This window comes from Lytechinus variegatus, chromosome 6 (genome assembly GCF_018143015.1).
Source record: "Lytechinus variegatus isolate NC3 chromosome 6, Lvar_3.0, whole genome shotgun sequence".
Classification (NCBI taxonomy): Eukaryota; Metazoa; Echinodermata; class Echinoidea; order Temnopleuroida; family Toxopneustidae; genus Lytechinus; species Lytechinus variegatus.
In genome coordinates this window covers 39,605,705-39,620,964 of record NC_054745.1, presented here as the reverse complement: position 1 = coordinate 39,620,964, position 15,260 = coordinate 39,605,705, and the positions used below count along the sequence as shown (strand labels likewise).

Below are 15,260 nucleotides of genomic sequence, written 5' to 3'. Positions count from 1 at the left end.
GGATTGGAAATTTTGCTTTGACGGCACTGCAATCTGGAAACAACAAATTTCCAATTATTCATCCAGATAAGTTTGCTAAAAATTACAGAATACAGCCTGAAAGTTCAATGATAATCTTCATTTTATACCATATCTTTGGAACTTTGATGATTAAAATTTCAAAGGTTAGATAATATGCCATCGATTTTTTTTCTCCAAATAGGATGGAAAATGGATCATTAACACTGGAGTCATATTTCCCCTACAGCCCCGTATGGCAAGTCGAAAGCAGCCGTTTCATTCATTTGTATTCAAACCACCTACAGGTAGCTAGTACAAAAAATGTTAAAACCGGTAGGAAGTAATTCCTTAAGAAGCTGTGTGCGCTATGAACGCCTAGCTTAGCCGGGTAATATAGGAGCGCCTTGAGCACCTAACAAGGTGGATATGTGCGCAATATAAATACCCTATATTATTATTATTATTAAAACGGCTGTTTTCCACTTGCCATACGGCCTCCGTAGAGAAAATGTGACTGAGGTACATGCAGAAGTGTGTGACTGGCTTGAGATAAATAAACAGGGGACATTTTGTCGAGGAGTTTCTCACCAAAACTACATGTACTCAAAGATGAACGAGACGACTTCCTTGATAATAGATCTTGATAGGTAGGGAGATGGTGATGATAGTGGCCCGAAAGGTATTTGGAAGGCCGGAAAATGAATTGCGCTGTTGTTAGGTTGCGTGTTAGAAGGAAATTGCATGTTAGGAAGAGATATAAAGAGAGCAAGACATAGTGTGAAAGGGGAATGGAAGTTACAGTGTTAGATTGGGTTAGAAATGGAAGAACAGTTCACATATGAAAGTTAATCCTGAACCATGTTCACATTTACAGCAACATCAGGTATTAATGCCAAGAATTAGTATGTCAATGCAAGAGATACATGATTAAAGAGACATGTTCAATGAAAAACAACGTTTTCAAGTCGGAAAGCCTATCAAGAAATAATTTTATTTGTTCATATGAACATAAATGAAATGTTCACCATATGATCACAAACTTATCAAAAAAATATCAAAATCTAACCTATTTATATATGCCATAGTACTTCCTTGCAAGCTCACTTAAAACATTTTAACTATCCAGCCTTTCACAATTCAAATAAAGTTTTATTTGTAAAGAAATTTTATTCGTTCATGTAAAATGAAATGACCACCATACAGTATGATCACAAACTTCTTACATATTGCTAAAATCTAACACATTCATATATGCCAAAATATGTATGTTTTATGACATGAATAGCAAAAGTTATGAGCATCATTTCCTTTGAAGACAAGATCACGGTTATGACTGGATTACATATATTTCATGTGGATGGTAATAGGCTGAAACACATTTACTGAGTATCTTAAAGAATATACCTTGGCTGTCAGGTTCATATTCACTCTGTTGGCTTTCCACAAATTCAGCTACAAGAATTTGAATATATGGTGAAATTAAGTGATAAAGATCTCTACATGTATCCTATCAGTCTATAAAATACACAAATTAACTATGCATTGTTAGTGATTGTTCTATTTTATCTGACTTCAGCATACCTCTGCATCATTAGATCTTTTAATTTATTCCTTTTTTGTTAAGGCAAAGATACTACAAGGGGAAGATCGGACAGTACATAGACCGCGTAATGAAACGCTCGGGAAGAGCGCCCAACAGCGTTGAGTAAGTAACGACCTTTTTTGACCTTTGCGTATCGCGAGATAGTTGTGTACAAAACATATGAGAGAAATGGTGAAGGGTTGAAGGGATAGACTATTTTTACATTTCATAATTTTTTTTCTTCAAATTTTCCCCCCTTATATTTGAGATGAGTATATTTCAGATGTTTCTTGGTAAGAAAATATGGAAACATTTTCACGAGCCACTCTTGAGCCCTCTCCAAACTCCACTCTCTCATTTTCCCCATATGTTTTATACACAGTCGCGTGCCGATATGCGAAGGTTTACTTACTCAACGCTGTTGGGCGCCCTTCCCCATAAGCATTTATCGAGCGTTTCAAAAAATCGCCGAAGTGTTTGATCTTCCCCTTGTAGTATCAGGGGGTTCACATTTATAAAGGATGCAGAGAGAAGCTTCAAACAAAAATTCAGCTTCAAGTATTTGAGGTTAGTTTTGAGATCTGAGAAAGCTATCTATATTACATGTAAGCTGAGCATTATCATAAAGTCTAGATACCAATTTATTATGCATTGTTAGTGATTTTATAAACTGACTACAATACTCAGAAAATATATATATACGCACTGTATATGTGCCTTAAAGAGCAAACAAAGACCTATAATATTTTCTGACACATGAATGTGTTATCCTATTTTGTATATTTTCTAGTGAATTTTGAAAATAGGCCGGGGCGAAAATAAAGGCATCTTTAATCAAGCCTTAGCAACTGACTGACCGACCGATGAAAACAATGCACTAGCGACCCGTACAGCGGCATTTTGACATGACTAGAATGCATAAAACACAAACATCTCATTCATACTTTGTGCTGAACGTCATAATAATCGAGTCTACCCATTTCGTTTTCTACAAGTTCACAAATCTTTTCAGAACTTTCGGTGCTGTTTCGGACATAATTCCATTGTTTCTTATTCTTTGTTTTCATCGCCCTAAGGTCAGTGCTGTCGTCGTTAAGCGGATGTAACGTCACTCCGCCCCGGCTATAGGGATCAAATACATAGCACTGATCAGAGCAAATAGATGAGTTGCCCCACCCTCCCTATCCTTTAATATATTTTCTAGTAAATTTGGATAATATATATGTGTAGATGAGTTGGTTCCTCCACCCCCATCCACCCCGACTTTAAAGAGAAATGCCAGTAGTTGCAGTAAACACTGATTTCATGAGAAAGTCTGTAAAACCAGGCTTAATTGCCGAAATATCATCGAGGACCTAGATCTGGTACAGTTACATAAACTGAACTTTGTGAAATCTTGAAATCTATGCTGAAAAACGTTCACGCTGAAGATCACCAACACAGATACATGTACATGTCGGCACACGTGGGACAGTGTATTATTATTGCTGGAATGAAGACCCGACGGAAGTGACCGAATCCGTGCTTATTTTGCTTATTTCTCAGCAATTACACGATTTCTCCCAGAATCCTTTGGCACATAGTTTTTATTCATACAAACAGACTCTTGGGTGGTCATTATATTCTATTCTGTAAAAAGTCATTTTGAGATCGTTACCAAAACTGGAATTTATCTTTAACCCTTTCAATAACAGATTTCAATGGTACATAGATTTCCAATAGACCTGAGGTCTTTTTTTACTTTCGCATAGGGATGAATGTGTTAAAAACAAATATAAATAAAAAAATATATACCCACAATGCATTTCTAACAACTTACCTTTTTCTGGGGGTATGAACGGATCATGTGAGGGCGTCCTATCAAGTGTACCGGCCGGCGACCTGTCGTTAAGGTCAGGGTCATGACCTCTGTTGTCGGCATAATCGTCATAAGGCTGCCGTGACGACACGTACGGGTCCTCTTCTATTTCAACAAAAGTTCAAAAGGTTAAAGGTGATAAAGAAGAAAAGGTTAAAAAACGATTCATTTCACGAAGGATGGGAGGGGAGGGGGGTTGGGGTGATTACAGTATTAGGAAAACATTGAATTTCGTGACTGAAAACATCAATTCCCACAATCATGAACAAAAATACTACTGTACATTGGACTTTGGTGTTTGGAAGTTCTCTTTCCCAAAGCTAATATAGAGGGCACATGACTCCCAATCTCTAATCAGCGCCAATCCACTCATCTTCCCTCCTCGCCTGGGGGGCGTTTCATCAATATTTTCGTCCAACAAGTTGTCAGATCTGACAACTTTCCTGGATTCTGATTGGTTGAGAAGCACTGTTGCTATAGTAACTGTCGGATAAAACAGGACTTGTTGGATAAAACGTCCGACAAGTCCTTTCATGAAATGCTCCCCTGGAGAACTTCCAAATACCAAGGTCCAATCTGGACTAGTATATCAGTGAAAATTGACATATTCTTCATGTCGATCTACATGTATATGTAGGTACAAAACATGAAAAAAAAACTTCAGATGGATAATACATTAGGCAAATTAAATGTTAAATTGACTACACATAGTAAAGGCTGGTGATATGGATTATAGAGATTAGTATTAATTAAAAGCTTGAAAATAAAAATTATTTTTTTTCAGAGAGAGAAGGTACATGTACAGTATGAATGGGAAGTGGGCTGCACACTTGAAACACGGCAAAGTACGGTGCATACAAACAAAAGAATATCACTCACACAAGAAAGTGCATCATTTGGTATTTAAAATAATTTTGACACCAGTTTCAAAAAGAGTTGCAACTTTTATAACTTTGCCATTATGGCAACTACCATGGAAACCTTGATTTTGATTGGCTGCTTAGCCCTGATACCATGGTAGTTGCCATAATGGCAAAGTTACAATAGTTCATGATACAGGCCCCTGAACTATGATGCAATAGTCAAGAGGTACATGCCTTCTAAGAGTTCATCCAGACTCTGCGTCTTTTGCAGAGGTGCGAACCATGCACTCACTTTATCCATCTTAATAACATTCAAGATCTTCATGGAGTATCAGTTTTTCAATCTCATATAGTCACGATTGATCTTTAATTCGCAAGACTAAAATAGCAGGTCAGCCTGCATGCAGTACATTCACCAAAATGTGGTATAAGTACTGTATATCAATGATTGGTCTATCTTTCACTTGAGTATGTGCATTGTAAAAGTTTGAAATATGTTCCCAGGAAAATGTGATCTAAGTGCATATCACAAAGTCCCTTGGAAAGGATGTAAAGCCATAGGACCTCTGGTTCCCTGCTGATTTATCACACGTATGGTCCCTATAAGGAGTAGACTTCTGATCTTGGAAATATCACTATATATACCGGTATATGTATGGATATTCCAGTACAAGTCCCAAGCCAAGTGCGAGAGTTGTAGAGAGGCTCAAAAGACAGTAAAACTCCTTTGGATCAATGATGTACAAGTTTGTTGTTAATCAAATGATATTCCAAATATTCCGAGTATATTTCCAAGCACACATAGAAGTACCACAAAGGGTAGTAAGTATAGATTCCTAAAGAAAAAAAATACATGTATCAGCACATGAATATTCCATAACAAGTTGCTACCCAAGATCGATTTGACGGGCTCTTGAGGCATAAAATGATGTATCAACAGGGAATCATTTTCCCGGTGTTGCATCGAAATTCGCTCCACATTTTTCAAAAGATTGCTTTGCATGAAGTCTTTCATGAAGCACATTTTTTACCTAAGACTGTACATTATTTTAGTTGAGAGCTTTTCTCTTCTGACCCGATATGCTATTCAAATTCGTAAAGCAAAATTATTCCCTGCATCAATGATGAACGATATTCCACATGTTCGTACATGCAGTACTGAATCTTTCCAAGCTAACGTCCACAAATACATATAGTAGAAGAAACGTATGCATTCTGTTATACTACACAGAAAATCAATGCTATAATTGTGCAGTGTTTTGCTGAAATGGTGTGAAGCGCACCTGGTGGCTCGTTTCACTGTGCTTTAATACTTGAAAATCTCCTTTCCATCCAATTACAAGCTCGTTATAAAAATCTGTCATGCCAATGATCACTTCACACTTAAAACCTTGAATACAGGATCAGTGGTTTTCTCATCAAGGCGAACATATCGTTGGCAAATTAAACCAGCAGACACGATGTTGGCTATTGAACCGGCAGATGCATCATTGACTTTTACCAATTCCAGTTCAAAAATTGGACAAAGCTCCTACATGTGTTCACATGGGTTGTGAGCTCAAATGTACATAAGCAAGAAGTTATTTAAACATTTTATTTCAATATTCCCAACTGGACTTATCCTAGTAAAGTTTCAAGGAGTAAAATGCTGAAATGTTTCCCCGTGATCAGAAATGTCTTTACAACAAACATGCGATGTCTATTTGTCAATCAACTAGGGATGAATAAAAACATTTGAACGCAATCGTTGGTAATTAAACCAGCAGATAGTGCTGACTATTGAACCGTGAGACAAATCTATGGCTATGAAACAGATTCCAGTTCAAAAATCGGACAAAAGCTCTTGCATGTATACAGCATTACAGGTGGTCTTGTATTAAAGCTCAATTGTACATATATTGACTTATCATTTGAGTCTACTATTACCTAAAAGTTACACCCAAATTAAAGTAGCAACATGCAGAAATGTTTCCAGTGATAAGAAATGTCTTATAAATAAACATAAACCAGATGACCACTTGTTAAAAAACAAGGGCCGAGTCAAAACTTAAAAATGTTCAAACGTTGTTTAAATACTGCTAAAAACATTCCTGTTGTACACTTGTCAACCGTTTGACCCTAAGGAAGAAACAAAAAGCAAACTGATGAGCAACAGAAAACAACCAAAAGATCAATTCAGAATTGTATCCATTTTTTATCAGATAAGAAGCGGAGCTTTGGTGATAGTAAAACAAAGCAAAACAATATTCCACATCGTAGAAGTATGTTGTGTAACAATCCATCTCAAACTCAATACAGCAGGTAATTTCTCCTTTAAGAACAAACAGAACTCTACGAAATTAGTACCGGTAGTCCATTACGTAATCCAATACTCATTTAAAGCACAAAGTGACATGGCTGAGAGCACAGACTGATCAAAAAGCAAAATTGATATTTGAAAATACAGGTAAGTCGCAGGCAATAGTTGATCATCAACATCACCATGTTTTAGACACAAGAACGCATTGTCGCTGATTCTAAATGATAAGAGCCGTCCAAAGGGTACGATGTTTCAGGACAGATAGTTATAGCACAATCAATAATACTATAATTTGTATCCGCAAATGAAACAGCTGCAAAGGTGTTGTATATACCTCTTGTGTATAATTCTGAAATAATATACCCGAACTGGACTCATGTCTTTATGCCGAATAACTACAATGTATGAATATATCTATTATGTGTAATAAGATAAACACACAATATATACATGTACGTGTCGGCTGCAGTATGACATCATACGGGTACCGGTAATTTTTTTTTCCATGTAAAGTCCCTCACATATTTGGTTAACCCATCTAGCCGTGGACGACATGACTGGGCACTTGTGTTCAGATGGCATCTAATCAGCCAGGGCATTTAATGCGTTAACTGTGCAGTCGTATGGGAATCTTCTATCTGTGTAAACACACCTTTGAACTGTGAAGATCTCTACGTGAATAAATGCATTTCTTTTTCTTTGAATGTTATTGAAAAATGATTGAAGTATAATGTGGGTTGGTGACTGCTATGTATCATCACACAGACTGTAAATGGCTGCGTCATATTTGTGTTGGTATATGAATAGGAATGGGATGACAATATGTTCACGCCCTGTTCACAATATATGAAATAGGCCTAGATGTAAATTGTAAAGTATCTCTTATAATCAATAAATTTACATTTTTAGATAATTCATAACTTGATCAATAAATCTTTCTATTCACGTCCTTTCATATGTATTTTTATATCATTTTTTAGTCTTGTTGATTCACTTTTAATTGATTATTTAAAAAAATATGTATATTTTGAAGTTGATACTTTTTACATTATTGTTGTTTTTTCTTGCCCAGTATCTTCATTTAACAAACTATTTCAATTCAGTTTATTTGTTTGGTCTCACTATACTCACTACGTCTTACAAAGAGTTACAATTGATCCAATCAATCGTAACTCTGGAAATCCATCAGTGTCATAATGTCCTTTGTAAACAAAAGAAGCACAGTGAATTTTCAAGAAAACAATGAATGCATATACATCACAGTTATGAGTAATATATGTTGATGTTGCTGGCCGTTCATAGTTGCGATTGATTGGATCAATCTTAACTCTTTGTAAGATGGGGCCCTGATATCAAAACATGTCTACAGGTACATGTGTGCTGTATTATAACACTGCATCTTTAATTCATTTCATTTTCTCATCAGTGAGAATGACCCCCTGTTAAATGTTTAATGTCAATATCATCATAAATGCGAATAGTCCAAGGTTCAAGATGAATTCCTGAAAACAAACCCAATAAAACAAATATATCTACAAATAGAGATGATATTAAAATGAAACTACCAAATGAATGTCTCTGGCATTCTTCTTCAAGAGAGTGAAACTAATAGGAATTCCACCTCACTGCACAAGTTGAAAAATGGTTCACATATTCAAAAAGTAACGATGACAAATTGATTTTTTGTTGTATTTGAACAATATTTTGTGACTAAATGTGCATCACTTTGTTTAACCAGGATGTGCATTGCATGTAGTGCAACCAGGCATGATTCTTTTTTAAGGTAAAGTAAATGGACTTACAATAATAATAACAAGACTTATAATGGAATGAAAAAGGCTGTAAAGAAAGTTGCTATATAATGCAAAGACAGTGGTAGATAATAATCAAATGTGAAAAACAAGAAAATGAGTGTGGAATTTTTTTTTGTCTGTTTAATTTTTGTTATAATTTTCTTTAATTTTGTGAATTACACAAACTGATTACCCAAAATAACAAGATATGCTTGTACACGAAACAGTAATAAAAAAATCTAACTATCTAAAAATGAACTTCAATACATTACAATTATCACCATTTTTGCGACCTGCATTTATTTTTCCAAAATTGAATCCTATTGAGAAATATTGTCTCTATTACATTTCTAATTCATAAAACTTTACACAAGATTAGGTTGAGTTGATGTATGTAATTTCAGGTAACTAGACCCAAAATAAAAGGTCATGTGTGGGTCATCAAGTCTCCGTGATAACATTTTTTCTTTTTGGCCCGATCGCTCCACCCAAATCATCAATTTCATAATTTTGGTGGCCCGCAAAGCAAATATTAGTGGCCTGAAACAATAGAAAACATTACAATTTATCAAAACTTTGGTAGCCTGACCGGGCCAAAAAGTGTTGGCTTTTAAAGAATTTTGGTGGCCCAATTTTTATTTTTGGTAGCCACTGCTGTCGAGCCTTGGGGTCATTATTTCAGAACACAGTTCTCATTCCCAGAAGTTGGCGGATCTGGTTTTAAGGGTCGGGTTGAGAAGTTCCCTTTTTTCGCTGGAAATTCCTTTTAATTTTGCTGTTTTCATTATTTTTTGTGTGTGTTTTCATGGCAAAAGGTTCGCAATTCTGGTACCAGTGCTGTACTTCATCACAATACCAGCATTGGCGATGCAATGACAACAAATAAAATTGCTATTCAATGTCAAGTACACTGTAGCAACTAGTTATGAGATAATGGAATGATCATTTTTTAGCAGTGCTCAAAAGTTAGTGGAATCCACCAGAAGATGAACGATGAAGAAAGAAAGATGGAGACAGTAGTTGGTTAGTCATGTAATACTAGGGCAAGTCCACTCCAACAAAAAATTGATAGAAATAAAGGGAAAAATCCCACAAGCATAACACTGAAAATTTCATCAAAATCGGATGCAAAACAAGAAAGCTCTGACATTTTTAGCGTTATGCTTGAGTTTTCTTTATTGATTCAACTCAAAAATTTTCGGGTGTGGATTTGACCTTTAAAGAATTTTTTGATTTGAACATTCACTAGTTAATGCGATGAATAATATTAGTATGTCAAAATGGCCTGTTACATGTACATGTATTCATGGCAAGCAAAGTCGGTGGAGTGAAGATCCATGTTACACACGGTATGCACACACCTGTCCGCGTGACTAGGGAAAATCAATAATGTTGTCACAAATAGTGCCACCGCATTCTTTATTTATGCTGCCGTACTTTGGCAAAAGGAAGCAAGTTACAAAAGTATCATTTGTTGTAAATGAGCAATGTGTGTTCATTATTTACATACTCATAGACATAGGCGTCAATTAAATTTAACAGCATACTTTTGTCAATATATTTCCATAGAACGATCATTTCTTCCTCAAATTTTGTCTGAACGTGCAACATACGAAGGGTGTTTCAGGAACAACAATGGCTCAAATTTGACCAATGTGTCACTTGCTTCCTTTTGCCAAAGCTGGGCAGTATAATGTACTCACGCCACATCCACTAGTGGACATACATGGAAATATCAAAAGGTTCTTAAAACATATATTTGGTGATTGTCACTGAACTGCAAACGTGCCTCACATTCAAACACACCACACCAATCATACTTGGGCCCGGGCTGGTCGCAGGGCGGGGATGGTCGTAGTTATCGCGGGGGTTGACCCCCGAGGCTTCCTGGCCGGCGTCGCTGGGGGCGACCTCGGGGTCAGAGGTCAAGGGGTAATCGTCCCAGGGGTTACCGTAGTCGTCGACCCCCGAGGGAGGGGTGGGTTGGATTGGGGAGATGACTGGGACGGAGGGATGGTAGGAATGCATGCAAGAAGATGAATATGGAAAGGAAAATTAGCAGATCGTTGAGGATTGCATCAGATAAACACATATCATGCAAAGATTATGGACTGCTAGAGAAATAAACTGAGAGGTCAAAGCAAGCAAGGATAATCAGATATTTAATATGAAAGCAGGTGGGTGTTTCATAAAGCTGTTTGTAAGATACAAATGACTTTTACGCACAACTGGTGATCCTTTCTTGTGCTATGTGATATTCCTTATGTAATAGATTTATGACCTAAGAACATTTTCCAGTCGTGTGTAAAGTTGTGCGTAACTTAACGAACAGCTTTATGAAACACCTTCCAGAAATATATCAATATATGCTAAAAAGTAAAAAGAAAATGGGCCCCCTGTTACATTATAACAAAAACAATGTGATTGATTAATGTTAATCACAGCTATGGAAAGCCAGTAGGGACATTATATTGATAGCATTACAGGAATGCAATTGAAAGGTGCGACTCTTCTGCTAGTGAAAAGATTTGGATCTACTTGCTCTATCTAGATGAAGCCTGGGCATTGTATTAAAAAAATGTCACTATCTGCAAGTTCTATACAAATTCTAAAAAAATGAATGTATGGAAATGATAAGGTTTGAGAGAGAAAGCAATGGGATGAAAAATTTAGAGACGGCTAGAAGATGGAAGGGGCAAGGAAAGAAGGCAAGCGAAGAAGGTAGCAAATGGAGGTAGGAGGCAATGGGGAATTGAGATACTGGAGAAGAGAAGAGAAGAGAAGAGAAAGGACAAAGGAGGCAGGAAAAAATTGGGAAGCTTGAGGCAATGGATAGGGGGATGGAAAGGGAAAGGGAGGGGAAAGGGAAGGGAAGGGGAGGAAGAAGGAGAAGGTGGGTGAAAAGAAGCCGAAGGAAGGAGGCAAGAATTCCGGTACAGGTGAAGGAAAAAAAGGAAAGGGCAAGGGTAGAGAGGAATTGCGAAGATCGAAGCAACGGATGGGGGATGGAAAGGGAAGAGGAAGGCACAAGGAGAAAAGGGGGCATGGAAAGAAGGCGAAGGAAGAAGGCAAGAACAGGTGGAGGAGAATGAAAGGGAATGGGGATTGGCGGTACAGGGGAAGAGAAGAAAGGAAAGGACAAGGAAGGCAGGAAAGAATTGGGAAGATCAAGGCAACGAATGGGGGATGGATAGGTAGGGGGAGGGGGAAGGACGGGAGAAGGGCATGAAAAGAAGGCAAAAGGAAGAAGGTAAGAATGGGTAGAAGATGGAATGCTGGAATGGAATCCCACCACTGCCACCATGATCCAATACAAAGGACTCTGGTGGAGACTTTGGTATGAACGTATATAATAATAATACATAACATTTATAACGCGCTTACTACTGTTGTTTCTAAGCACACTGTGTTCTGTTTATGGTTTGTACTTGGGTTTTGAAAAAAAAGAGTGGCAGGGGATAATGAAACAGGTAATACAACTATTGTAATAATCAAAACTCAAAACTGGTGTGCACCTCAATTGACCGACCCACAACTGTGAATTATCTGTTAAACAGGTAGGTTAACAGGTTTATTATACAGGCCAGCTAGGCAGGTCAATCAACAGGCATGGTATCCATGTTGCGGGAGGTGTATGGAGTGCTTAGATATCCATACTGATATCGTAACAGTACAGGGGAAGAGGAAAATGGAAAGGATGAGGGGGGAAGGAAAGAATTGGAAAGATCGAGGCAACGGATAGGGGATGGAAAGGTAGGGGAGGGGGAAGGGCGGGAGAAGGGCATGAAAAGAAGGCAAAAGGAAGAAGGTAAGAATGGGTAGAAGGTGGAATGCTGGTACAGGGGAAGAGGAGAATGGAAAGGATGAGGGGGGAAGGAAAGAATTGGGAAGATCAAGGCAACGAATGGGGGATGGAAAGGTAGGGGGAGGGGGAAGGGCGGGAGGAGAAGGGCATGAAAAGAAGGCAAAGGAAGAAGGTAAGAATGGGTAGAAGAAGGTGGAATGCTGGTACAGGGGAAGAGGAGAATGGAAAGGACGAGGGGGAAGGAAAGAATTGGGAAGATCGAGGCAACAGATAGGGGATGGAAAGGTAGGGGGAGGGGAAGGGATGGGAAGGAAGGCAAGAGGAGAAGAGGAGACATAGAAAGAAGGTGAAGGAAGGAGGTAAGAATGGGTGGAAGAAGGCGGAAGGAAAGGGGAATGGCAATACAGGAGAAGGGAAGAAGAGAAAGGACGAGGGGGGGCAGGGAAGAATTGGAAAGATCGAGGCATTGGATGGGGGATGGGTAGGAAAGGGGAGAGGGGGAGGAATGGGGAAGAGGAAGTGAAGGTACAAGGGATGGTATAGGGGAAGGGGTGAGGGGATTGGGGAGGGAGGGGTCTGAAGATGTGGGCGTGGCCTACCTGCTGGTGGAGGGGTGTGGGCATATTCCCTGTATCCTGATGACGACTGGTATGGGTCCTCTGTCTTTGGCAGTGAGCTGTAAGGGTCCGGTCCGATGGGGGAGGGTGCACGGTAGGGCGCATCATCACCAGCACCATCGAATCTAAACACAGAGGGAAAAGATTTTAAAAGATGTTGTTATTTGTCGTAAAAACATACAATTTATTCATTTATGGTAACAATTTGAAGAGGAGTATTTATAGTAAATGCTGCTCTTATTACTAACATCTTCATCATCACCGTTATCATCATCATCTGCATCGCCATCTTGATCATAATAAGCAAAATTTTCATATCCATTACCACAACCGTCACTATCATGAACACCATCACAATCACGATGGTCATTATAATCATGATCATAGCTACATGTACATGTACCTTTACTATCATTGTCATCACCAAATCAATAATTTTGACCATTTTATAAAATATAATCACCAGTTGCTAACCCTAACTTCCATCATCGTTATAGTACCATTGTCATCAGCATCATCACCACAACCATGATCCACCATCATCATCACCATTACCATCATCATCATCATCATCATCTTCACCATCACCATCATCGTCGTCATCATCATCATCATCACCATTACCACCACCACCATCATCACCATCACCAAATCCCTCTCAGTCCATCATCATCATCATCTCATTATCATCATCACCATCATCATCATCATTATCATCATCATCATCAACATCACCATCATCATCACCACAACCACCACCATCGTCATCATCACCACCACCACCATCATCATCATCATCATCATCACCAACACCATTGTCATCATCACCACCACCACCATCATCATCATCATCATCACCATCACCAACACCACCACCATCGTCATCATCACCACCATCATCATCATCACCATAACCACCACCATCATCACCATCACCACCACCATCATCATCATCATCACCATCACCACCACCAAGTCCCCATCAGTCCATCATCATCATCGCTATCATCATCACCATCATCACCTACACCATCATCATCATCATCATCACAATCACCACCATCATCATCGTCGTCGTCATCCCCATCATCATCATCATTACCATCGTCATCATCCCCATCATCATCATCATCATTACCATCGTCATCACCAAGTCCCCATCAGTCCATCATCATCATCATCATCATCACCATCATCACCTACACCATCATCATCATCATCATCATCATGACCATCATCATCACCGCCACCACCATCACCATCATCATCATCATCATCATCACCATCATCATTATCATCATCATCAAGTCCCCATCAGTCCATCACCATCATCATCATCACCATCATCATCAGCACGAACCTCCACCATCTCCTCACCTATCCCTGGTACCGTAGGGATCCTCCATCTCCACCACCCTCGGGTCCACCTCCCTAAAGCTATCCCTTGGTTTGGTGTCACTGCTATATCCATTATAATCATCATTAGAAGGGGGAGGGGGGTCTGCGTACCCGTAGCCCCCCTGCCCGCTCTCTGAAGGAGGGTATTCCTGGTAGTTGGAGTGATGCGGGCTTCCGTAATCCGATTGTCTGTCATAGCCTTGTGACTGCAAATGAGAAAGAGTAAAAATATGAAGACATGAGTGCAATAAAAAATTAGGTATGGGAGTAAAACTTACATGTAAACAATCAATACAGTTGATCAGTTTACCAACAAGCAGTAACCGAATACTACTATTACATGTAACACTACAATTGTTCGTCGGATGTAAATGGTAAAGATCTTTTTTAACCTGATTGCTATTAAAGAAAACACAAATGTTTGTAAGTAAGCAACCAGAGGACCAACAGCCTATGGTTCTTTCCAAGGGACTGGGTAATGAGGATAAATGCTTTACCACAGGTGTGCAGTGGGAATCGAACCCGGGTCATCGGAATCTGACACCCCAGCTCTACCGACTACTGTTTTGAGACAATGATGACTGATTTGAGACAGTCACTTTAACATAGTGCAAGATAAGAAATGTAACTGTATCAGGGTACAACATGCTATGGTTTGACAGGTTTTCATTTGCATTGACAACAGATTATTCCAAATTTTATCATTCAGACTTTTCTTTTTAGTCTCCTATTTTTTGTCTCACCTGCATGGCAGAGCAAGACTATAGGCTCGCTTTTCCAATGATAGCGGTGGCAACAGCATCGTCAACAATGAAATCTTAACCAAGGTTAATTTTTGAAAGGTCACTTAACATTGACAGAAAATGAACCGAGTTCATGAAACTTAAACATAAGAGCAATCACTGATCAGTTTTGCATGAGTTTCAGGTCACTTGATCAAGGTCAAAGTTATTTAAGATCAATTAACTAGTGTTTCATTATCATATGAATGGAGTTTTTGTGAATAATTATTCATCTTTAAGTTGTTTTGAAAGTAAGCACTGCT

At 38.6% G+C, this 15,260-nt stretch overlaps 1 protein-coding gene across 7 annotated transcripts in view; it reads right to left on the bottom strand.

Moving 5' to 3' along the window:
* The window catches only part of LOC121417465 (plakophilin-4-like), an 86,381-nt gene that overhangs the window by 21,923 nt on the left and 49,198 nt on the right, over window positions 1–15,260 (bottom strand). For 4 of the 7 annotated variants that reach the window (XM_041611179.1, XM_041611178.1, XM_041611180.1 and 1 more), the window contains 5 exons: window positions 14,195–14,421; window positions 12,800–12,942; window positions 10,216–10,395; window positions 3,402–3,545; window positions 589–708 (listed from right to left, as the gene is read on the bottom strand). In XM_041611179.1, coding sequence (XP_041467113.1) covers window positions 589–708; window positions 3,402–3,545; window positions 10,216–10,395; window positions 12,800–12,942; window positions 14,195–14,421 — 814 coding nt within the window. Of the gene's footprint in view, window positions 1–588; window positions 709–1,404; window positions 1,453–3,401; window positions 3,546–10,215; window positions 10,396–12,799; window positions 12,943–14,194; window positions 14,422–15,260 lie in introns of all 7 variants that reach the window. The other 3 variants (XM_041611182.1, XM_041611184.1, XM_041611185.1) reach the window with 3 other exon arrangements.